This window comes from Acomys russatus, chromosome 24 (assembly GCF_903995435.1).
Source record: "Acomys russatus chromosome 24, mAcoRus1.1, whole genome shotgun sequence".
NCBI classification, from domain to species: domain Eukaryota; kingdom Metazoa; phylum Chordata; class Mammalia; order Rodentia; family Muridae; genus Acomys; species Acomys russatus.
The window spans coordinates 32,872,654-32,898,227 of record NC_067160.1 but is presented as its reverse complement, the minus strand read 5'-3'; the positions used below and the strand labels follow the sequence as shown (position 1 = coordinate 32,898,227).

The 25,574-nt window shown below is 42.6% G+C and overlaps 1 protein-coding gene across 3 annotated transcripts in view; it reads right to left on the bottom strand.

Moving 5' to 3' along the window:
• The window catches only part of Neb (nebulin), a 199,123-nt gene extending 177,488 nt beyond the window's left edge, over positions 1-21,635 (bottom strand). For all 3 annotated transcript variants that reach the window (XM_051167175.1, XM_051167177.1, XM_051167176.1), the window contains exons 1-8: positions 21,567-21,635; positions 17,706-17,747; positions 14,582-14,776; positions 12,785-12,892; positions 12,242-12,346; positions 11,070-11,174; positions 9,853-9,957; positions 4,692-4,796 (exon numbers count right to left, since the gene is read on the bottom strand). In XM_051167175.1, coding sequence (XP_051023132.1) covers positions 4,692-4,796; positions 9,853-9,957; positions 11,070-11,174; positions 12,242-12,346; positions 12,785-12,892; positions 14,582-14,776; positions 17,706-17,747; positions 21,567-21,602 — 801 coding nt within the window. In that variant the 5' untranslated portion in view covers positions 21,603-21,635. The remainder of the gene's footprint in view (positions 1-4,691; positions 4,797-9,852; positions 9,958-11,069; positions 11,175-12,241; positions 12,347-12,784; positions 12,893-14,581; positions 14,777-17,705; positions 17,748-21,566) is intronic.
• Between the last annotated feature and the right edge of the window lie 3,939 nt (positions 21,636-25,574).

Genomic DNA, 25,574 nt, shown 5'->3' with positions numbered 1-25,574 from the left:
GCCATGCTTGTGGTGTCTCTTCATCACAATAGAAACTGAGACAACTCCTCAGTTCAAGTATGTCCCCAAAACAAAATTGAAGTCAATTAATTGATTTGGGGACTTGTCAAGACTGCCTGTAGATCTTTTGAGACTACTGCCTGGAATCTTTTGAGAAACAGGCTGCTTGAGAAGCTGATAAATGAATAAAGTACCCATAAACACCGAAGCTTCTGAAGTTTGATTTGAGCCTGGTGGCAGATAACTGTTAGGAAAAAGAAAAAGTGCTTTGGAAATCTGAGGCAAGGAAACTAAGAATTCAAAACCAGCCTGGATTTCATAATAAGACTGTCTTTGAAAACAAACACCAAACCTCATAAAACAATAAAAATATTTTATGAACAAAAGGCCACTTCAGAAGTTCTTGATGTGCCCTCATCTCAGCTCATCCAGAATCTATGTTTTTCTGGGGTTCTGGACCTCTATGCAGAGAAACCCCAGGAAGCTCAGGACTTCAGGTGAAGGAATCACAAAGCCAACATACAGAGGCCTTTGTAACATCAAGTTGTCACAGCAGATACTCTTACCAGCCAACCTTGGGCTATTACAGAGAAACAGGAACTGGTTGTATCTCTTTGCTAAGAAGAACCGAGTAGGGATGTAATTCTCACAACAAAGATAGGCATGAAGTATTAAAGAAGGTAGTTAAACAAGATAAAGAGCAGAGTAGAAAACCATCCAGATGCCTCATCCAAAGTCCTTCTTCTCTTCTGACCCCCCAGGAATAAAAGCTTGCTGTAGAAGGAATATCTTGCGTATTGCATGGATGTAACTAACACCTGTCAAGAATGAATCTCATGGCTTAGGCAGGAAAAAGGAGGTGAACATTCTGGAGACAGAAAGGATTCTGGGATAGAGCCAGGGGTGGGAAGACTCAGTCAGCAAGGTGTGAAGAGGATACACACATAGTGCCTGAGCACAGGTAACCAGCCACATGGCAGAACTAAGAATACCATTTACAGTATATTTTAAATTATGAGCTAGTCAGAGAAGAGCCTAGCTATATGGCCTAGGCATCTGTATAATATTTTGAATCTATTGAGTCATTATTCCGGGAGCTAAGAACACGAGGGAAAAACTTCCTACAACAGTTTGCTATTACTTCCTGTAATGGGTCTAGCTGGGGACTCGCAGTCTATTACTTTTTTAAAATATATTTTATTAATTTATTCATATTACATATAAATTGGTATCCCATCCCTTTTTTCAATGGGTCTGGCTGAGGACTGATCACTCACAGCCTACTCCAAAGTCTATGTTATTAAGGGGTCCCACAGCATGGGAGAAGAGGGCTGCAGCTTGCTAACTGTTGAGGAGGGTACCCTTGTTCTTTTTCATGTGCAGGTAAGAAGGAGGTCAAAGGGACAGGACTCTGCTCAAGAGTTGAGGAGAAGGCAGGCAGTGTCCATGTGGGAAGTCTCCCCCATGTCAAGAGTCTGACATCTAACCTTCTAGCCCCAAAACTTTCTCTTTAAACTTCCCTCCCCAGCCTAGAAGAAAGATCTGATTTAACTTTTCCTGGAATTTTCATTTAATAGATGAAAGTATATTCTGTTAGGTCTAAACTATGGATAGACTGTAGGGGAAGGTGACCACGTGCCAGTATGCACAGTGGTTGCTTCTGTGAGCCATAGGCCCTCCTCAACAGCAGTCAGCTATGGGCACTGGGCTACAAATTAGGCTCCCTGCTGTCTCACTTAAACTCATGGCTTCATTTTCCACTTTCCAGATTGGCACCTGTAGTTTTTGTGTGGTTATAAAATGGAAAGAAGTGGGATAATCACATATCCTCTTTTCTAAGTAGCTAATCCCTGAGATACTTGTTAGTTCCGTTCACAGAGAAGCTATCTTTGAGAGCATGTGGGGCAACCTGACTGGGTTTTTGTTGTTGTTGTTATTGTTGCTGTTGTTGTTGGTCACAGTTGGTCCAGAGTTGCTTCATGACTCAGTCAAATGCCTTATGCCGAGATTCATAGGAGGCTCCCAAGTTCAATGCAATAGAATATTTCAGAAGATGGAGGGTCTGTGTATCTAACATCGTGTCACTGTATGATATATATTTTTTAAAAGCATCCTAGATTCCAAAGAGGTAGGCACAGAGAAAGTAAAAGGATCTCCCAATGTTTGTGCAGAATTCACTTTCAGCTGGTCATGGTGAACCTACCCCCCTCCCCTGGAATGAACAACTCTCCTGGGCCACCTAAGTTACAGCCACGAAGCACACCTGAGCCTGGAAAGGTACCAGCATGAAGCTCATGATGTTGGCAAAGTCAAGGGTATGAGAATATACTCTGAAAAGTATAATAAGGAGGGCTGATAAAGAGAATGCAACGTCAATACAACCACCGCCGCCAATATGTGATCGTTAATGGCTGAACAGAGAGCTGTCATACAACAGACATAGAAGACACAGTCTGGCGAGGATATGTCAAGAGTTTAAGTGTCTGAAAGTGAGACAATGAAGGAGACATTTTTAATCTATTTTTGGATGAAAAGAAGACATGATGTTAACGAAATGGGGATTCAAGTAGCTTGACAGTGGGAGGGATGTGAGGAAGAGAGGAGGACATCACGAGGAAGTCACCCTTGGCAGCCCGGGGCCTGGTGGCTGGATGGACTGGCTACCATGCGCAAGATTTTAGATACACTAGTATTTTTAATGCACAACAGACACTTCGAACTTGGAATCTGGTAAGACAAGGATAAATCATGTCGCTGTGGCCAAAGCTAGTGACCTTCATCTACAGCTACTCTTCCTCAGCTCATCTGAGTCTACAAGGTCAAACCTAGGTTGGCAACTTTTTCCAAGTTTCCAATACTGTGTCTGTCACCCTATCCAACCAGAGTGTGCAGTCCAACAAAGCTAACACGAAAGCTATTCCAGAAGCCATGTTTCTTAAGGTACAAAGGAACAGGTGGGGAATTTTACTTAACCCAATAGATCCAAAGCATTCCCATTCCAGCATACAATCAGCATAAAAATGATGAGCTATTTTACATTTGTTTTTACTTCATGGTAAACATTTAAGATCCAGGATACACTTCTCATGTGTAAGTCTTTCAGTGCTATGGAAGTGGATACATGTATGTGCTCACTTCCAGTTCACATGTTGAATCCTTAGCTCTCAATGTGATGGCACTTCATTTTGACTTTCAATTTTATGAGACTTTGGGAAGCCAAAAGCCTGCGGTTTAAGACTCTATGTGTTTTTTTTTTTTAATTATAGGAATCCAAATTCACTAATATTCTTAGTTTTTTCCAGTCACATTGTAAGTGTTCAGCTGTCAGGTTTGTCCCAGCGCTGCCATACTGAAAAGCACAATTGGAGTTTCATTGGCAAGTCTCAATCGTTGGGGAGAATGACTACAAAAAAGGTTGAACATGACTCTTAAAAATCACTTTCAAATGTCCATACTGCTTGCTCAACTTAGATAAAAAGGAATTCTACCTGAACTGAGATACTCTTTACATAAAAGCTAAAAATAGATTACTTTTAAATGATCACTTAAAAAACAACTTCTCCCAAAGTTAATCTATCTTTCTGTTCCATCTTTTTTTTTTTTTTTTTTTTCCTGCTACAGACACACCCAGAAGCCATTCCATTACACAAAGGCCTCCAGTTAATCTCCACTCAGCCCTTGGGGAAATAGTAGGTTGCTAGTATTCTCATTAATTTTGTTATGCTTCCACAGCTCCTGGGTTTTACATTAAGTGCTCTGCAAAATGAGAAGCTAAGAACACAGCATTTCTATTTTTTCCTCCTTCTTCTCTATTAAAGAGCCAACCTCTACCAAAACCAAAAAAAGAAAAATATGAAACCCGAAGTTCAGTCCAAAGTGAAACAGCAGAAGAAACTGAGTCTTGACTTCCAGAAAAATAAAAGAAAGAAAGGAAAGAAGAAAGGCACATAAAAACAGCTGTGTCACAGAGAAAGTGGCCTTGACCAGACCGTGTTACAGCAGGACTTAGCTCAGCCTATATACCAGCCAAACATTTGTCTCTCTGCATTCCTTGTCACAGCTGCACCCTTCTGAACTACTTTATTTCAGCTAAATATAGGCAAAAAAGAAGCAGCTTGTTAGGGCTTCAAAGCTCTTAAGTGTGGGCTCTATCACTGTGCACTGAGCCAGGTCTGAGAGTTCACTTGCACAGTCTCATCTGTCCACATCTGAGTGAGGGTGTGAGGGTACAAAACTGCATGGAGTCTCTCCGCAGACCCCAAGTTAAACCACAGCTTCCATGGAGGGGTAGAGTTAGATGGTGACCTAAGTTATCTGCCTCAGAAATTAAAAGGAAAATGTCAAGTGGCACTAAGCCATAAGCTGTCTAATCAAGAGGTGACTGTGACATTTAAAAAAAAAAAATCACTGAGTCACCAAGTTGGCTGACCACTGACATCATTTATGCTGTTGACACATGTGCTGTCTTTGGTGTAAAGGTTTTTGTTTTTTGGTTTTTTGTTTTGTTTTGTTGTGTTGTGGGGGCAGGGGATATGCAAAAAAAAAAAACACCTGTAGTGTTTTGTGTTTCTTCTTCAACTTCACCATCAGGGTTTGTTTTTTCTCCCAAATGGATTAACAACAACAACAAACACAAAAAATAAAACTGAGTAGCTTTCCAAGAAAAAAGGGGTTCCCCCCTATATACTTACCTTGCTCACTTGGTTGGCTACTTTCTTGGCAAATTCTACATCAGGAGGATCGGGCAGGGACGTGAATTGAGTTTGCTGTTCAGCGAGTCCTTTTTTGTAGGCAATCTGACAAAAGTAAATGGCAAGAATGTCCATAAGCATTTGAAAAGACACCTTAATGTTCTTTTTCAATTGTCAGCATTTTTAACAATGCCAGTGTCTTCTCTCTCAGTCTTTAAGTGCCGTGCACCATCTAGCCATGTCTGTCCTTTGGTTTGCATGTCCTGCCTCTCAGGATTCCACACATTTTTTTTAAAAAAATTTTTTTATTACCTTTCTTTTTTACATATACATTTATATTATTACACACAAATGCAATTAACTGCATACAGCAGAAAGAGACACGAAACAATCAGGAATTATATTAATGTTATACTCATAGTGACTTGGCTATTTGTATTTGGCAAACTTGGAAACCATCTTTCCTATCTTGGTGAGTCTAAAATTCTGAATGAAAATCAATATTCATCATATCTCATCTCTATTAACTTAAAACATCTATCTAGACCTAAAAAAAAAAAAAAACTTAAACCCTAAACAACTAAGCTTAATTGTAAGACTAAAATATTTGGTCTTCAACCCCATCAGAGACTTGAGAAGGAATAAAACTTAGTTATCTGAGTGAACCAGAAGTGCAGGTTAGCAGCTTCCAAATGAAAAACTGACAGAGACAGTTTACTGCCTGAACAGTCCCCAAAAACTCTCTATAATGTTGGAGCATCATCTTCCGTCTTCTGGCCCAGTATATCTGACAGACATATTTGTGAGTCAAGAACTATTGAGGACTTGCTTACTCTGCCTGCACCCAAGCTTGCCCATTTTCTAGGCAGAATTCTGTCTGCTCCAGGAATGAGAACATTTTGCTCAGTGGCTGGTTTGCCATATTTCTACCACTTAGAGTCTTCTCTCTTCTTAAAGACTCTTGGTCCTAAACTTGGTTCTTTGCATCTGGCTTCATGCCGTATGTGGTAACGGCAACTTTTTCTTTTCACTAACATCCTCAACTCTCAATCTTGTCTTTTCTTCCTACCTACTTTACAACCCCCACTTTTTGGACCAACTTAATTACATGTCATCCTATTCTTTTCCCTGAGATGCTGAGTGGTCCAGAGGAGAATCAAATGCTTAGTGATGGCATGGTGCTCACAACGTAAGTGGGATTAAGACAGACACATGAACAAGGTATATGGGAATAGGTCTTCAAGCCAAAGCACCTAGCTTGAACTCTACAGGCTCCCTACCCAGTTTTCTGCTCTGTGAACTGTGGCTTGCCTCGAGTTCTGTGTCTAACGCTCTATGGCTTTACAATGTCCAGTTGCCACTTTGTCTTCAGTGACACATGAACATCCATGATGCCCAGACTCCTAGAAGCAGCTCTCAACCCCAACACTCCTATAAGTCCTCAGTCAACTCTATGTTATTCCAGTTTCCTCTTTTATAGAGAAAGGAGGGGTTTTACACTCACAATTCATCTCATCGGCCTCCTGAGCTCTCTGCCAGTCCCTAGCTTGCCTTTTGTTCGTAGCTCCATAGTTCCTGTTATGTCTCATGGCTCCGATCTCTCCCCATCTATTACCTCCTTCCTGCCACCCTATAAAAGTGTCTATTGTCTTTTTTTTTTTTAAAGTCTGGTATAGAAGAATCACTGAGCCTCTTCATCCTTTCTCTCCTTTTTTTCCTGCCTTCTTAAATCTTCTATCTAGTGAGACTGGTAGTGACTGACTCCAGCAGAAGTCTAGACTGAAATGCCACGTTCCCAACTTTTCCTTCACACAGTGCCTTTCCTCCAACATGGCAGCATTCTTATAGTAAAAAGAACTTGGCTTATTCCAGACCCCAGTCATCTTATACTTAACCAGGTCTAAGTATATTTTAATAATATCAACCAGTACCTATAACATAGCTTTCATGAATATCATCAAATTAACTGGCATAAAAAGACTTTTTTTTTAAAAAGCTGATAATATGTATGCACTTCCTTGCTTGATTTAAGTATATAAAATTTTTATTTTAGGTAAAGGGGAAGTGGAGTTTTCCATGACAGCTAAGGCCTTAGGGAGAAAGTAACAAACAGGAAAAATGCTTATTAAGTATGACAACCTGTTAAAAAGTTTCTGAGAAATCACATCACCAAGTCCCTGCTGTTCAGGAGTCATGCTCAGAGTTCTGTCTAGTAAGAATTCTGCACTCCAGATCAATTTAAAGACATTCTTAGTCTTTGCAAATAGTGTTGTCTCCATTTCAGTAACAGGAAAACATGGTAAATAGTATTTAGAGAGACACAGAACTAAGGTAGAGTGAGAACAAGAGTGACTCGAACATAAGCCCTTGGCTTGACAGCTATGTGCCCACAGAGTGGTATATTCTGTAGACGACAGCTTGCCCTGAGCTAGTGACTGTAAAAGCTCCTGTTGCTAACAGTAGTATTAATAGCCACACTTGTAATGCGACACTTGGTACAGCAATAAAAATAAAAGCTATTCCCTAACTGCCCAGCCTTGCAGAGTCAGAGTGAGATTTTTAGTTTATGGTTGTAAGTTCTTCCTTGTGTTCATGAATGTGATATCCCAATGGCATAGTCAACTTCAAGTGGCATGGAGACAATCCTTAACCCTTGTCTTATGGGGAAAAGGAGGTGTTCAGTGAATGTCTTCTTGGACAGCTCTCCCTTTGCCTACATGACATGGCATGGCATTTCCAGCGTCCCCTTTGGCTTCCCTGTTCTGGCTCTTTCCTAGGCATCCTGCGGTTGAGTGTCCTCCAGGACTGTCCTTGACCACTTGGCTCTTCTGCTTCCCTCATACATTCCTTGTCTTTGGCCATCACATTTATTCTGTTGACTTTTAAGCAATAAGTTCTTACCCTGTTTTCACATCTATGAGGATTTTACATCCTCAGTCTTTAGCTTGTCCATAGAACTCCTTGATCCAAATGTTTTCCCTATTATTGCAAGTCTGCCTCTATCTCCACAACGCATATGTTAAAGCATATACATTATGTGTAATAAACTTTCCTGTGACTCCATTCTCTTCCTCGTCTCCAATATCTGATGTCATTAACACTTAATATTTACTGTCTTAGGATTCCTTTCTTTCTCTTTTCTCCACTTACAAGTTAGATTTCTATGACTACTCACAACTTCTAGTTTTCCTTTGATCCAATTCCTCATACTGACTACAAAGAGTTTCTTTAGATTCTACTTTCATTGCATCGTCTTCCTCATTTGTACTTCATGACGACTTATTGCCTAAATGTCTACATCAGTCTGATTCTTTTTTTTTCTTTTTGAGACAGGATTTCTCTGTGTAGCCTTAGCTATCCTAGACTGGCTTTGTAGACCAGGCTGGCCTTGAACTCACAGTGATCCACCTGCCTCTGCCTCCCAAGTGCTAGGATTAAAGGTATGTGCCACCATGCCCGGCTCATCAGTCTGATTAAGGCCCTGATCTAGCAATTTAATAAGAGCCCTGCAAATGAGGTGCCCACTTTCATTGCTTTCTAACACTCCAGGTTATTTAATGCTTTGCTTTTGATTTGGTGGTTTCTAAGCCTGAAATAAAGTTCTCCATCCTTGCCCATCTTTCAATCATTCCTTATATGTGTCCTTTCTCATAGCATTGTTAAGATACTTCTGGAGTTTTTGGTTCACAGATAATTCTTTCATCCTGCCAGTATGATTATATATTTTTCAAGGAAAAAATATGAAAACTTCAAAATCTCACCAAAATTCATATATAATAAACTTTCAACAAATAGCTATTTATTACTTGATAAAGATCCATACTATAAACAAGATTTGTCTCAGACTCAAGTGCATTTATCTTGTGTCCCCTAAGACTCCTTGCTCAGGGACAGGGCCCTTGACACTGTGACAAGAAGAGAGAACATCAGGTAGCTCGTCTGCTCTTCTGAGAACAGGCAGAAGGTAAGCCATTTCCAATCAATGTTGCTGTTATTTATCCCACGGTATAAAACACCTTCGGTGGGAATGGGAAGCCAGAAGCTCATCCATGGAGAAGACACTCTGCCTGGAACGCTCTCCCAGTCTGGAACTCTGGCCTAAATGTTTTGGGAGGTTTCTTCTGTGCTGGATGTTGTAAGCACCCAACTTGCTATTCTGCTCTCTGCCTGCTACTGACCAGTTGTTCATTTACCTTCTCCTGCTACACGCTTAGCACATTCAGTCCCTTGAAATTGAAAGCATAGACACCATTATAGATCATTCTTCAGACAGAACACGGCCTCATGGCAAAGCTGCGAAACCCGTGAGAGACAAAACCAAAATGTTTATCTTAAAAGAGAAGCAGGAGGCACATGCGTGTATTAGATGACTTCAAAATGCCATTGTGATTTATTTCCTAACCTGCCCTGTGGAATCATGAGTTTACACAAGCTGAATTTTAATCAAAAGTAGAATTTTTAAAATTCCATTCTATTTGCAAGTGATAGCAAAGGACAGTGGTAAACATCAGACTTCAGGGTTAAAGACATCGTAAGGTGCGGACGCTGATTCAGCTGAGATCCTCACATCCACTACAAGTAAGTCATATGTAAGTCTCAACTGGTTTGTTAGATCTGCATTGAGTTCTTCTAGAAGACAACTGATTCAGGCTCTCTCAGTGGGATCACTGTGTAAGCAGGTTTCAAGAGTCCCCAGCAGAGAGAGAAACATCCCATTCAGACTTGGCTTGGATGGTGGGGCAGAGCTAAATCACACTAGGTGACAGCATTTGCTTAGGAAATTTGCAAAGGGAGGGATGTGATTCCAATGGCTGTTTAAAAAAAATGCCACTCCATTACCACAAAATAACTTTAACTGAGCCAAAGGGGGTTGGGGGCTGAGACGTGGTTTGGTGAGAAGCATCTTAGTCTTGGAATTGAAGTCTAGACTTTGCCACTACTGATGTGAACTTAGGTTCCTCACATAAAGGAAGAAGGAATTGGGCTAAACTATGTCTACTATAAAGCATTAACTATAGCTAATATAAATACATATAATGATTTTTGATTCTGGATGTAATCCTCTATAATAATGACACAGGGTCTTTTTTTAAGGACCTAGGGGCATAGCCCAGGCTTTCCTGACCCCACATTCATATGGTCCCAAGTGTATTTAACTTACATCACTAAGTGCTTTCTGGGCCTGGGCGACCCTCCTCAGTTCTGGACTGTCATTATAGGGATAAAACAACCCTTTGTCAGCTTCCCAGTCTTCAGTGTACAGTTTCTAAATGAGAGAAAAGCAAAAAGCAGTGAGAAAACAAGATCGAATCATATGGCGCACATAATTTGAATTCCATCAATGACAAAGTACCAAGGGCAAGGTGAGAGCTGAGGTCAGTAAAAATCACAGACAACCTCCCCCCCCCGCCCCCATTTCCATGCAATTTATATTATTTTTGTTAGTAGCTTGTCCTACTTCTGAACAACACCAACACCAAAAACCTTATTTTTAGACATTGTCTTCTGTGTGACTTTACCTGCCTCCTGCCTAGGGAAGAAGGAAGTATTTACCCCAATTTATGTCATAAAACAAACTTCTAATTAGAGTGACAGCCAGGGCTATCCAAAGCATAACCGACATCTAAAAATAAAAGACTGCATTGTCAATTTGCTAATCACTTCCGTGGTGCGTCTTAGTTCTCTCCACGTTAGGCTCCCTGGTACAGGTTGCTCAGGCTCTCCAGGGACTTTCAGACACAATGCCCAACAGTGCACCTCAGTAGGACCCAAGGGTTCTTCTGGCCAAATCTGTTAGTGTTATTTTTATAAAACTGTGTTTGCCTTTTAGTTTTTCTCTTAACCGGGTTATCACACAAATAATCAAGACTCTATTATACTATTCTAACACATTTCACAGCACAAGAACTAAGCAGTTATTACTCTACTCTTAACCCTCTAAGCTAATCTGGTTTCCTCCCGGCTTATATTCCAGGGATATTTGTGCTTTGTAGCTTTTCCTGTTCTGGCTCCTTTCATGAAGTCTCCTGGACCTTTCCTGTGGCTGAATCCCCTACTTCCTCCCCTAACTCCTCCTCCTTCCCTGGCTGGCAGAAAGTCCAGCCCTATTCTCTCCTCTCCTCAGGGATGGCTTTAAGGTGCTTTATTGGCTTACCAGGGGACAATTGGGGAGCAGGAGAGCCTCAGAACAAGCATTGCAACAAGAGATTGGGGGGCAGGGTACAGAGATTAGCATTCGAATTACCCAATAACCTTCCACCTATGCAAATCATAGCCCTATACATGTCCTGAGGCTGTTCATGAAAACACTGGTTCTGACTTGCTCAGCAGGTACGGCTCTAAGTGTGCGATGGGACATTAGAAAGTGCTAGACCTCACCTTACTGAACATGGCTGTATTCTTGATGGCTTGAACAAGTTCAGGGGCATCAGGGGGAAGCAGGTACTTATCCTTGGTGTCTTCCCAGTTCTGCTTGTATAAAACCTAGAGAGAAAACAGGTGGACTACAGCTTGACACAGGCAGGAGGACAGCAGACAGGAGAGTTAAGGTGGCCTTGAGCCACCTTTACTGTTACCAGGAGAGTGCCAACGCCCTAGGTTACCCCTTCTGCATCAGTAAGCTTTTGCTACACAACAACAGCAAAAACCTAAATTTGAAAATGACCTCATGATTCTGATTTTCAATCCATTTCTTTCAAAGGTTGCACTCGGCCAATTAACTCAATTTTCTTTTGACTTGCATAACATTCTAGAACTCCTTAAGTAGCTGCCCACATTTGAATTTGGAAATTTCTTGTCACTATTTCACTTTCTAAATTCCTTGAAAAATAACTGCTGGGCATGGTGGTACACACCTGTGATCCCAGCAATCAGGGAGGCAGAGGCAGGCAGAACTCTGAGTTGAAGACCGGGCTGGTCTACAAAATGAGTCCAGGACAGCCAAGGCTACACAGAGAAACCCTGTCTTAAAAAACCAAAACCAAACAAGATGGCCTGCTATTTTATTGAAGGGAAATAAATGGAGGAGCAAATCAAAAAAGTATGAGCTTGGAGGACTAGAAAGAGAGGAAACTGCAGTCAGGACATAATATATAAGAAAAGTTTAATTAATTAATTAATTAATTAACTGACAGAAATGAATACTGAAGAAGAAGAGGAGAAGGAAGAAGAAAAAAAGACTATTTCTGGCTTTCAGTGACAACATCTAATAACTTACAAATAACAGTAAATAAAATCTTGACTTTTTATCTTGTAAAAATAATTAAACAAGACATCAGGACTGTGCTCTTTGCAGCAGCACCCCACCCCCACCTCAACCACTACCTGGCATTACAGCAGCAAACGCCTCTTTAGGCAGGTCAAAAACATTTCAATCCAACCAAGCCATCTACAGGCCACTTCAGTCCTCTGTGGAGCCTCCTGTTGCATGTAAACACTTCGTCCACATTCTCTATGAGCAGCACTAGTGGCTGTCGCTCACCTCTAAGCCACAGCAATGGGTGCTACACATGCCGCTGAATAGCCCAGAGCCACTCAGAACATGGCCTTACCTTGCTGACTTGCTGCGACACTTTCTTGGCATGTTCAATATCTTTTGCCTTTTCATCCACGTGACAGATAGTTTTAGCAACATCTCCATCCATTCGATACTTGACCTGCAGAAACAACACATGCTTAAAGCTCATGATAAGCTCGGGCATGTGCCTGAGGCTGTTGTAACCCAAAACGGCTATAGGTCTGTATCACCAAGCAAAGATCCTGCATTTTAGCAACTGCATCTATGACTAATCTGCTCTGCTGGCTGAATTTCCAGCCTGAGGCTTCTCAGCCTTGCGTGCTCCATGTGGAGGACCCCTGTGAATTGAAATACAGTTGGAAGATAGTCTCCTCTTTGGTTGTTAAGCCAAGCTTTCCAAAGTCTCTCTCGTTTCACTTGCAGCAGACATGACTCATGGCTAACGCCATCTCTGGGTGTCTGGACTAGCTCAGAGTAATCTGAATCCCTATTCTGCCTACACTTGGAACCCCAGGATACCCAGAGCTAGGCTGATTTCCATACCGCCTCCCTCCTTTACTTTAGGAATGAAGCCCACCTCACTGAGTTGATCCTGCACTTTCTTGATTCTGCGCAGTTCCGGAGTATCACTTGTGATGGCGTATGGCTGTCCCTTTGCTTTCTCGTAGTTCTCTTTGTACTTATTCTGAGAAGAATACCAGATTATTAGTCTGGAAATGTGACCAGACAGCAGCAGAAAGTTCAGGCAACACACACACACCCATCTGATTTTTCTTTAAATCTTCCAAGTAATAACAATTATCGGTTGCAACAGTTTTCACTCTCTCCCATACCCTCTTCAGCAAAAACTAAAATAGATCTGTTAATTGTCCCTCCTAAACATGATAGGATCCTGGAAAGCTGTTACAAACAATTGTCCTGGGTGTGTCCTAAAATAATTCTTTTGATTTTTTTTTTTTGCTTGCACACATATACAAAAGCCTGAATATCAATTATTCTAGAAAACGAGTTATGTCTGAAAAGATTTAATTGCTAATACAATGTAAAAATGTTCACTTCAGAATCTGCAGCTGAACTGCAGTGGTTACACAGCTGAGATGCCAGCTGAATTAATGGAAAGCCTGAATTATGGAATACCTCATAATGACATGCAAATTTACTATGTCTGCTAGCTATGCAGTTGGTCTTTGCTTTAGTAATAATATACATCATTTATAATTATCAAGGCCTCAAAAAGTAGTCTTGAGTAGTCACCGACTTAAATTAAATTGCTGACTTAGACACCAACCACTGGCAAGCTTTTGGGGGTGTTGCCAATATTCCACTCAGAATATCAGAAATTCTAGGTTCCTAGTGCCTGACTTAGTGAGATTACATGGCAATAAATTAATGAGATGGTTTTGGTTTTATTGAACAGTGCAGTAAGAAGGTGGCAAGGAAGTCTTATTTAGGATCCTACATGTTAGGTCACTCAAGTCTTGTTTAGAATCCTACACTTCATAAACCCCAGAAGTTGATACAACCAAAATTGAATCTTGAGTGTCAATCACACATGGAAGCATTAGGTATTGGTTTTGAGCCCACACAATGCAACATCCCCCTGAGCTACAATTCATCTCCTCAAGCCTCCAGAAAACATATAATCAACCTTAGCCTGGCACGGAAATCAACAAATCAGTTCCACTGAAATAGGTGTGGCTCTTCTGGCAGCTACTGTATATTACAGGACTGTTGTGGGTCTTCAGGAAGCAGAGAACATTAACTCTCGAATCATTCTCAGTCCGTGATGTGTACAAGGACACCTGGGCAGCTTTGAAGACTCCTTTTGTACCAGCCTGAGCCTCAGACCAGTTTAAAAAAAGAATGCCCTGAGCTCTAGTAGTTTTAAGTCTTGTAGGAGATCCTGCTGTGTATCTGTGCTGAAAACCCATGGTTTTGGGCTGCCCTCAAACACTCTTGGCTTCCGAGTCACAAGCTCTTCTTCCTTCACCTGTCACCATTTTGTAATCGTTTTCGCTGTTGGCTACTCTAAGAGGCTCTTCCACTCAAGACAGTCTAACTATGCAACTCGGCTTCTATGAACAGACTTCTAGTAAATAAATAAAGAAATAAAATATCCATGTTTGTATTATAATTGCTCTGGATTGGCTCTGCAACAAGTATTTTATAATTGGACCCCTACAAATCTTGAGATAACAATAAGGGCTCATCACGGTGCTGCAGTAGCATGGATGAATTACTCAAAAATTCCTGAGTCACACACAAAAGACACATGTCTACAAAATGTTTGTATTTCCTGGAAGATTGAGAAACAAAATCGATCAGTAACTTCTCAGTCATACAGTAAGCGCAGGAGGTGGCGAAGACTACTTACTGGGCTGAAAAGATCCTGCATTTTCTGACTGTGCTCAATATAGGGAGTCATGAACTTGGAGGAGTCCACCTTCTTCCGGATGACCTTCTTCCGCTCCACCGGTTTTGCTGGTTGTGGCTGTACCAGAGCTGGTGTGGAAGGTTCTGGTTGGCCATAGTCAGATGTCCTTGTAGTTTCATAGATTTTGGTAACTGTCTGAAAATGAAACATGTGGCTATGAAGTAAAAACTAATGCCACAACCTTGGAGTATACTGTTCTAATTTCAGTCACTCTGACACTCCTGGTGTTCCTGCTCCATATACACACAGCCAGCCAAAGCAGGAAGATGCATATCCTATTCGTACAGCCACAGGAAGACATGTAACACACCTCAGCTTGGAGACTGACTGCGACACCATCTACAAGCTGCATTTTCAGAGAGCTAGTCAAACGCATCATGGGAGTATACAGAAATCAGAAATGAGATAGGCTCAATCATGTCTTCTTAAGCCGGGCTGAGCAGTAGCTGAATGGTAGAGTCCTTACATGGCAGAGCATGCACAAATCCCTGTGCTCAACCAGCATCAGCATCCACACAGAGCAAAACAGTGAGAATCTTTTCAAGTCATCTAGATCAAGAAAAAGCAAAGGACACTGGAAAATGAAAAATTAGTGGAGTGAGGTAACCCAGACCCAGTAAGACACACTTGGTATGTACTCACTTATAAGTGGATTTTAGCCATTTAGTGCAGCATAAACATACTACAATGCGCAGACCCAAAGAAGGTAAGTAACAACGAGGACCCAAGGGAGGATGCTTAAATCTCACTCAGAAGAGGAAACAGAATAGACAGAGGTAGTGATTGAAGAGAGGGAACAAGGTCAGAAAGTCAATGCAGAGAGAAATAAGGGTGGAAATCAGACTTGGGGAGACGGGGCAGGAGGGCAGAAGGCCTGCAGAAAAAAGAGAAACTGTGGGTGGGAGCACTTCTGTGACAAGCTGGAGATGTAAGTCAGAATAGGCCCCTGGGAAGATATGAGGGGGACCTAGTAGCAGGAGCCATGGAGACTAAAGAGGACACCCTCTAGCTAGCTAAGACTCCTGGTGGAGAGAGGAGAACATCAACCCACCCACAAAAACTTTGATCCAAACTTACACTACCTACAAGACATGCAGGGATAAAGATAGAACAGATAGAGCAGAGATCAAGGGAATGTGCAACCAATGCCTGGCCCAACCCAAGACCCACCCCATGGAAGAGAGCCAGATTGTGACACTATTAATGATACTCTGCTACACTTGCCGACAGGAGCCTAGCAGAGCTGTCCTCTGAGAGGCTCTACCCAGCAGCCAGGAAACAGATGCTGCGATTCACAGGCAAACACTGAGCAAAGCATAGGGAGTCTAATGGAAAAGTGTGTGTGTGTCGTAGGGGAGGGGGGGTGGTGGTGGAATAAAAGGTCCTAGAGGTGACAAGAGCTCCACAAGAAGACCAACAGAGCCAACTGACTAGGGCCCAGAGGGACCTGTGGAGTCTGAAGCACCAACCAAGGAGCATGATTGGATTGGACTTAGGTTTGCTAAATAGATGTAGCCAATGGGCATCCCAGGCTTCACGTGGGTTCACTAGTAAGGGGAGTAGGAGGCTGTCTCTGACATGGACTCTGTTGCCTGCTTTTTAATCACTTCCCCTTGACAGGACTGCCTTGACAGGCTACAGGGGAAGAGGACGAACTCAGCCCTGATGCGACTTGATGAGCTGGGGTGGGTGGGCAAGGGGGCTCCCCTTTTCCAAAGAATATGGGAGGGGGATGAGAGAGAGAGAGGGTGGGACTAGGAGGAGAGGAGGGAGGGGGCTACACCTGGGATGTAAAGTGAATAAATAAAAATTTTAATAACAAACAAATAAAAACACAACAGAAAATAAAATAAAGCTTTAATTGTTGATATGACCTTTAAGTGAGTAAGAAAGACCAGCTGCATTTCCTGTAGGCATTCAATCATTCTCTAAAGCATGAGACAAAAACTAACAAAAACTTTTAAAAAACTAATCACATCAGTATTATAAGTATTAGTCTCTTGGCTTAGTGTCATTAATGTGAACTAGACTGTCACTTACACTGGGGACCAGAACAACAGTGACAGCATTAACGGGCAATTATACTCTCAACAGTGTTAACTATGCAGTAGGTGGGAAACCGCTGACTCTTGTCAGTAGCCTATAATGGAAAAAAAAACTAAGATTCAAAGTTTGAGTGCCGTCCAAGGAAAGGAGTAAACAGAGACCATGTCCTTCAAGCCGAAGCTCTCCAGTCCCAAAGGCAGCGTGCTAGCATTAGTGGGAAAGAAGAGAAACCTGGTGCAGCAGCAACTGTAAATCTGACAACTCCCATTGCTAATTGGCTGCACTCTGCCAACTATGACTAAGGCATGGCTGAGCATCAGAAACCAAGCCAAGACACCAATGTTAGTTTTTACCCAGTCATAAGCTTTTTGAGCAAGCTTCACTGGTGCTCTTACCAGGATGTCAAACTCAAAGAGGAACAGCGCCACACAGAACGTAAAGCACGGGGCTGGGTGATTCAAACTTGGAATTGTTACCAAAATAAATACCTCACACCTTTTCCTGGGACGCCTAAAGTGACAAGCCACTAAGTCACTGGGGATGATTCCCAGGAGCACCGCCCTAATGGCAGAGACCTTACCTTATAAGTTACGACTCCATGTAATGAAATGCTAGACTGTGCCAATCACAAGTCAAGGCTTCCCTCACGTGGCAGTCCAGGACAGAAAGCCATGACCTTCACACTCATACCATCTTCACACACACACACACACACACACACACACACACACACACACACACACACACACACACACACACACACACACACACACACACCAAGCCACATGAGCAGCAGAGAACCGTTTCTTGCCATCTAGGGTAAGCAGAGCATAAAACCCAGCGGAATTAGCCCACTAAATGTGAAGTCTGCTCTTTCACCGCCAGCTTCCGGGCACAGGCAGGCAGGTGAGCTTCCTAAAGAGACTCCCTCCCTTTCCCCATCGTTCTGGCTGCAGGAGTCTGAAAGGGGAAAGAGGCTCGCTCTTCTCTAACGAGAATCAGTCCATGCAAGTCTTACCTCTCCCGGTACCTCCTCGTAAACTGTCTCCTCGGTGTAGTACTGTAAAGAGAGCACAGGTGTTGTATCAGTGAGACAAACAGAGCAGCCAGCACTCAGCCCTCCCTGCTTCCTCTGAACCTGCGAGGTGGCGTCCCTGCTTGAATGGGTATGGAATATCTGCAGGGAGCAAGAAGGTGAGGACCTGTTCATAATCTGGGGCCTATTTTCACCGAGGAAGCTTGAGAAAAGCTAAAGTAGACGGGTCCGATCTGACAAAAAGCTGCCAAGTGTCCAGCTAGATGAGGCCCCTTATAATTTCTGTCTTAGTTTGCTTCCTGTTGCCATGATACACAGCATGACTAAAAGCAACTTAGGGAGGAAAAGATTTATTTGGCTTACATGTCCCGTGGCAGCCCATCGTCACAGGAAGTCAGGGCCGGAACTCAAGCAGGAGCGGAGGTAGGAACTGCGGAGGAACGCCACTCACTGGCTCGCCTCCATTGGTTTCTCCTGCTGCTCTCTTTTATATGTCAGGACCACCTGTCTAGGGAGTGGAACTGCCCACAGTGGGCTGGGCCCTTCCACATCAATCATTAATCAAGAAAAGGCCCCATAGACTTGCCTACTGGCCAGACAGATCGAGGCTATTCCTCGGGTGAGGTTCCCTCTTTCCAGGTGAGTGTATTTTGTAGACAATAAACGAACTAGCACAATATCTAAGAGAATCTGCTCACTAAAGGGCACAGTAATACTATCTTGCAGGTCCTATATGTGCAAAGAGAAGCCAGGACAGGGCTCATTGTCACTAAATAAAAAGCCTAACACAACCTAATGTGAGTAAATGTTTAATACTATTCACATGTCAGTTATTTCTATCTCCCCCGAGATTACGAAGAGTTTCTTCTAGCTGCCCCCCCCCCCCCCCCCCCCCCCCCCTTTTTTTTTTTGAGACAGGGCTTCTCTGTGTAGCCTTGGCTGTCCCAGAGTCACTTTGTAGACCAGGCTGGCCTCGAACTCACAGAGATCCGCCTGCCTCTGCCACCCCAAGTGCTGGGATTACAGACGTGCACCACCAGAGCCCAGCGGGCTGCCTCTTTTTCAGTACCAGCACAGGTACTGAAGCACAGGTGACTGACTCACTAGCTTAGCTGGGGTGAGGAAGAGGGGCTGCTAAGGTTCAGTTGGTGAAGGTCATGGGAAGGAGAAGAGGCTTCAGGGAATTAGGGAAGTGAGGCTGTAGTTTGCCCCCGGGCCTGCCGCCTGCATCTGAAACCCACTCTAGCTTTAGGTCTCTGACATCATGCGCAATAAATAGACTCAGAGAGGGACTGGCTGACATTTTGTCTCTAGTGCCTGAGGAGAGTGGAATTCTGGTCCAGCCTCACCCCGCTCGGCTGGGCTGACCACAGGAATGGCTCCTGTAGGTCAATGCACAAAAGAGAGGGATAAAAACGAAGCGCTTGTCTCTCTCTCTCTCTCTTTTTTTTTTCTCAGTCAAGAAAAAGCATGGCATTTAATGCTTCTTTGACTTCTGACACTGAAGTGTTGTGGGGCAGGGGCAGGGGCAGGGGACAGGGAGGGGCACACGGATGTAAAATCCTCAGTGCCCTAATTCCTCTTGCCCTTGGTTCAGTAAGCTCTGATCTAGCCACCGTGGTCATAACTCTATAAAGCTCACTTAATGTCTCTTCCGCTTGAACTTACTCTCCATTTAAAATTTAATTTTTGTGCGCACACATCGTCACATATAGTAATAGGTGCCAGATGCTCTCAGGGCAGAGGGGAGCTCTGTATCCCTGTGCCTTCAACACAGGACAAAGGTCACTTAGACACTTTAAGAAATATTGTTTGGTGCTGAGGGCAAACGGAGCCACACCCTTAGTCACAAGGAGCCTGAGTAGCCTGCAATATTAATATTAATATTAATATTAAACTACAATGGATGATCCCCACCAACTTTAGATTAGAGCAGCTTTTGTGAGGAATGCGGTTTTACCATTGCTGGGATCTCACATTTGAGAGATCAGTCTTGGAACTAAGCTCATAAGAGTGCAGTGCCATCCACAAGCTTGGCATTAACTCGAATGCCGAATCTTGTTTTTAGAGTTATGCTGCTAGTTAGGCAGTACAGTATCGCTCCTCTCTCCTACAGTTTAGTCTGTGTGGACAGTGTCAGTAAAAATTTATTTCAGGTATCCGAGACCCCTAAGAGCTATGTATTTTGAGGCTTGGTATTGGTTTTGAGCCAATTCTCATGAATCTGCCACCACCCCATTCTTGTGATCTGAGACCAGAGAGACTCAGCTTCAAGGCTCCCCGACAGGCACTCTAGTAGTTTAGTATGTGCTGGTCAGACCAGAAGCTGTAATGAGAACAAAGGAAAAGGATGGAATGCCTAAAATAGCGCCTCCCATTGTTGGGACTGGTTGACTCAGTCAAGGCTAACACTAAGCACAGTGCCCAGGATCACTCAAACACTTAAGAAAACCTAAGGGTAGCTTAACTGGAGGCCTGAAAGTGTTCCTTTTACTATCACAACAGGAAAGAATTAATCATAATTATTCCTTAATTTATGGTTTAATAAATGTATAATATATAGTTATATACAGTTTATTGATATATAAGCTATAGATAATTTAATATGGTATTTAACAGGGATAGTTCTGCCTTTTAGGAACTTACATTAAAAATCTAATTAATTATGTTATTATCCATGAGAAGATGTGGCCATCAGCATATAAGCCAGAGAGGTAAATACTACCTCTGTCAGATACAGTCTGGTTTTTATTTGCTTCAGTAATAAAAGTAATTTTATTTATAGAACACAATTTTTTTTTCTTTTCCTAAATAAAGATTGATCAGCAAGGGTAGATTTTGGCACCTTTATCTAAAGTTTTGTTTGAGACAGCTCCTCTACTTAAGTTCAGTCATTAAAAATGAGCACAGATTTTTTTTTAATCTGCTTAGGTCAGCATTAATTGTAGCTTTTCGGGCATTTCCAGTTTAATAGCAGTGTATTCACATGGATTAGCAGCAAGCCTTTGGGTTTCTGTTCTAGCCGATAAAGCTAAAGGCAAGAGCTGATAAGGAAAACACCGTGATTATAACAATGTGATATCAATGTGCCGTGCACAGTTAATGCTGCAAACCTGCCAGGTGCCCAGCAATGATGGGGGGCAGCTGGCATTTTCAAGATAGCTGCTGTAGCCTTAGTTCTCAGTCCAGGTTCAAAAGCTCATCTTATTTATTTGTTAATATACGATGGAGTCGGTGGGAAAGTGGGTCCAGCTGTTACTGTGACCTTCATAGGTTCATGCTTGTGTTTGTGAGATCGTGGGCACACATACCACCACCCCCCACCACACACACACACACACACACACACACACACACACACACACAGAGTTCACATATGGCGGCTGTTCCTGTGTGCAACCCCTCTTCCCCTAGGCAACTCAGCTAGGCAATTCCCTCTTGGTGCAGATGCTGGGACGCACGCACAGGGCCCTTTAATCACTGGGGTTGGCAGGTGGGAAAGCAATCAGTTTTAAAAGGCAAAACAGAAGCTATCTGCACCTATACCTTGGCGTGCTTTGTTTTGTTGCTGTTTGTGAGGGTCTTTTGAGCATTTATAAGCAAAAGTAAAACTGGGAAGCGGTGATACATCATGTCACTCGTAGGTCATGCAAGTATTATGAAACTGCACATAAAATAGGCCTTTCTTGCACTTTGATGGTGACTCCTTGGGAAGTTATAATGGACGGTGTGTGTTTTGGTTTTTTTTTTTTTTTTTTTTTTTTTTCAAACAACTGATTTCACCCACTGGCTTCAGCTGTCACCACCTAAAGTGTTTTGCCGCCAGAGTGGCTTTCCTCTTACCTCTATTACCTCCTCATACTCGTCCTCATCCGCCATTTTTCCAGAGCAGTAGTGGCACCTACAAACTGCGCATATTCCATACAAACAAAAACATATTAGTATTTACTTAGAACACCATAAATGAATTTTTAAACCAGCCCAGCCTCCACTATTATATATATATTTTTTGTCAGCTAAGGGACTTTAAAACACTGTAAATAGAGCTTCAATTCTTTTCTCCTAATTCCCTCAGTGCTACACTGAGAACGTCTGCCCGTGCCCATTCGCTCAATTCAAGTTTTAAAAGGAGGCGAGGCAGTTCAGACTCAAGAGGCAGCATTTAAATAACCAAACATTTAGACAGAAAATGTTTTTAAGCAAAACCTTTCGCGAAAGAAAAGTGAGCGTTGCTTTCAGTAGTTGGAATTTTGCCTCCTGACCCCCCAATTCTAGGCAGGCTAACTTGGTTTTCTGCTCTGGTCTAGAATGCTAATGAAGTCTATCTAATATGAGAACATGTAGAGTAAATCTGTCTATAAATTTTAGAATAAAAGTAGAAACCTCAAGGCAATGGGGTTATTTTCTTCTGGAAAACCATTGGCTTCCGTGGATATATATATATATTTTTTTCCCTTCTGTAGCTCTTGTTTAAGCCTGAAAAAAAAAAAAAAAATTAAAGCATTGGTTGAAATGCATGTGAGCTTGTCAGTCTTTGGCCTACATTTCTAATTTGGGAACTGGGGAAAGGCTGAAAGCCCTTCGGCCTGACGCCAGAGAGTGGCCACCCTACGCAAGCTGCATGATGTCTGAGTGCAGCTGTCCGGCTCCCAGAGACGCTTGACTGTAAACCAATACCCTGAGTGGCTGGTTTTGTTAAGCTAGCGAAACTGCTGGTCCTTCTGAGGCAAAGGCAGCTCTGTAGGATGGGATAAATATAGGAACACTGACCATAGAGCCTTCTTCATAGGAATATATTCAAGACAAAAAAATGAAAAAGAAAATTGGTGTTAAGACAGCCAACTTGGTCAAGTCATAACTGGTGAGGGCAGGACCGAGTTCAATGTCAGACATGATGAGTAGGCTCTTCCAAGCAACATCTCATCACTGTTTTCCCCAGTTAGCTAGGCAAAACTTTGGAAAAAAATAATTCAAGGGGTGCCGTGGAACGGTCCCTCAGGAGAACATTCCAGAAGAAGACATAAATGGGCCTTACCTTCAAGCTACACGATAACCCTGGCCAGCAGCAAATCCTCTCCCCTCTCTCCCCTCCTGAGCCGCCCAGGCAAAAGCCACCCGGGTGCCGAGCGCCCAACTTATCATGTGGCAGGAACAACCAATCAGATCTCGAGTTGCTCAAATTTCAGAAGCTAAATATACTGGGTGATCTTCTGCAAACCACCTGTTCATCAATTCCGCTAAAGGATAAAGGGTAACAAACTGCTAGCTTAGAACTATTTAAATGCGATGGAATTTTACCTAACTGCCGGAGAGTCAAGTTCAGGCTTAATAGCTCATTTTCTGAAGCCTTGCTCGGCATTCCACTTGCGCAGAATGATTCGGGGGAAGTAAGCGGGACTTGGAGGCTTTGGTTCCTCTGTCGGTGGCCTTACACCAGCTGATCTTCACAGAGGCCCACAGGATTCCGTTGGAATGCTGACTGTGGAGGGACAGGCCTACCACCGGGGTGACCGAGAGACTGAGGAACACAACCCAGAAATCATGGGGCTGTCAGAAGCAATACTTTTTTTTAAATGTGATGCATGCTTTAAAAATATGTGATAATATTTGGTTGTAACAGTGGATGAGATATCCACAAGTGTAATCAGAGAGTTTGAACTCATTGGTTTCCTGGTTGTAAGGAAGGGGGCATGGCCAGTGGTGTCTAACTTCTTCCCCCAGATGCCTAGCTGCGGGCGACACAAGGCTTCACCTCCCCATGGTAAATGGGTTGCTGATTTCCTATTGACTCTGGTCTCCTAGAAGCAAAGTGTGGATGCCAGCCCCAAAGGCTCCGTTTATGAATGGCAAGTTCAGATCAACTGGAAATTAGGAAATTACTACCACAGTAGGAGAAAACGGTGCCCTGCTGGAAAATTCCTAGTGTTAGGCATGTACTTTGTAAAGAATGATCTAACAGCTGGGCACAGCAGCCCAAGCCTTCCATCCCAACGCTCGGGAAGGAGATCAAGGCTAGCCTAGACTACATGACACCCTGTCTCAAAAGACAAATAGCAAAAAAATACAAAAATCAGAAATAGACCAAAGCAACAGCAAAACCATCCAACAACTTTCTTAAAGCTTGCCTGTGTCTCACACTGTTAGTCTGTCTTTGAAATTAGTGTGCTATTTAAGGCTACAGTCTGATTCTATCTGTCCTCAAACACAGCACAGAAACTTTAAAGTCATGTAGAGAAATAATTCATCTTTGGCTTGCTTCTGACCAGAGGCTTAAGCCCGAGAGGCCTCACTGACACTAATCTTACTGTAAGAGGTTTTTGGGTGAAGTATTACAAAGCTATCTTATACTTTGAAGCTATTTACCTCTCTGTCTTCCCTGCTGCATGATTTGTATGGCAGTAAATAATATTTAACCTCTATTTATCATCTTAACTAAGTTTACCAGTTCATCTCATGAGGTCTCATGAATCTTATGATCAAGGGATATTTGTGTAACATGAGGTCATTCAGTTGGTGGCTGTAGACTGGATACATAGCTTGCTTATTCAATATATGTGTGTGTGTGAATATATATTATAGAAAAAACATGTTGTTGGAAAATGAGAGCTAGATATGGTAAGACACACTGCAAACAGCATTCAGGTAACAGAGGCAGGAGACTGCCCATGAGTTCCAGCTCAATCTGGGCTACCTACCCTTGTCTAAAAAATATAACAAAAATGTAATACATTATTTTTAGTCCAAAATTACAAAACAATTAAACAGACTTTCTCAAAGGCAGTTAAATTGAGATATTTCTAAAGGAGGCATGAACAAACTGACATACGAAAACTGTAATAGCCTCTTTTATAAACCACACAGATACTTTACTTTGCACAAATAATTCTATTGAATGAATAGAGTTTGTTTAACCATTGCTTCATTCATGTATGTTTGTGCTGTGTTACTTTTGTTTATTTGTTTTGATCCAGGTTCTTATTGTGTAGCTCAGACTGGCCTCAGACTCAGGGTCTTTAATTCCAGCCTCCAGAATGCAGGGATTACAACCAGACATGGCTTGTTTTATGTTTTGTTTTTGCTTTTTGTTATAACAAAATAAAAACAATAGAGCACTAAAGAAGGAAAAACACACAGTAGGCACCCCTGCACGGTATGCTTGCCTAGCTGTAGGAAATGCTTCTGTGGAATAAATCTCTATAACCAAGCCCTTGGTTATAGGCACATTTCAAAAATTGATAGCTCTTGTCAAGTTGCCATCCAAAATAGTTACTCTCATTTGTTGTGCATGCATCCCAGCTACCTCAGGGTTATCAGCCCTGTAAAGTGTGCAGTCTATTGGGGGAACTATTCATTTTCCTGCTGTAGGGCAAATGTGAATGTATCCTAGATATTAATACATGGAAATATTTTCTCCTAGAATGATCATATCAGAAGGGAAGGCTCTCACATGGGGGGGCAGGGGGTTCGGGAAAGGCCTTGCTGCCTTGCCCTCTTTTTACAATGTTGTCAGGATACCAGAAGCTGGCAACATGCTGCCAGCAAGAGTAGCCACCTAAGAATATGGCCCTGCTGGCAGCCTGGCCCCAGATTTGCAGCTCCAGCACTACATGAGTAGGATTTCTGTTGTTTGCATGCTCCCAGCTTATGGTCATTTGTTTTAGCAGACTTGATGGGCTCAGACACGCTACATTACTTTGAAAACTCTATGGCAGTCCACAGAGACTCCAGAGGAGTGGAACCCCTAACTCTGGGCATGTACAGTGTAGCCAGAATCAGGCTGAAACAGATCCGAGGGCAGGGAGTAAGCTCATGTGAAAATGTTTTGCCTTAGATTTCTTGAGTTCAATCCTA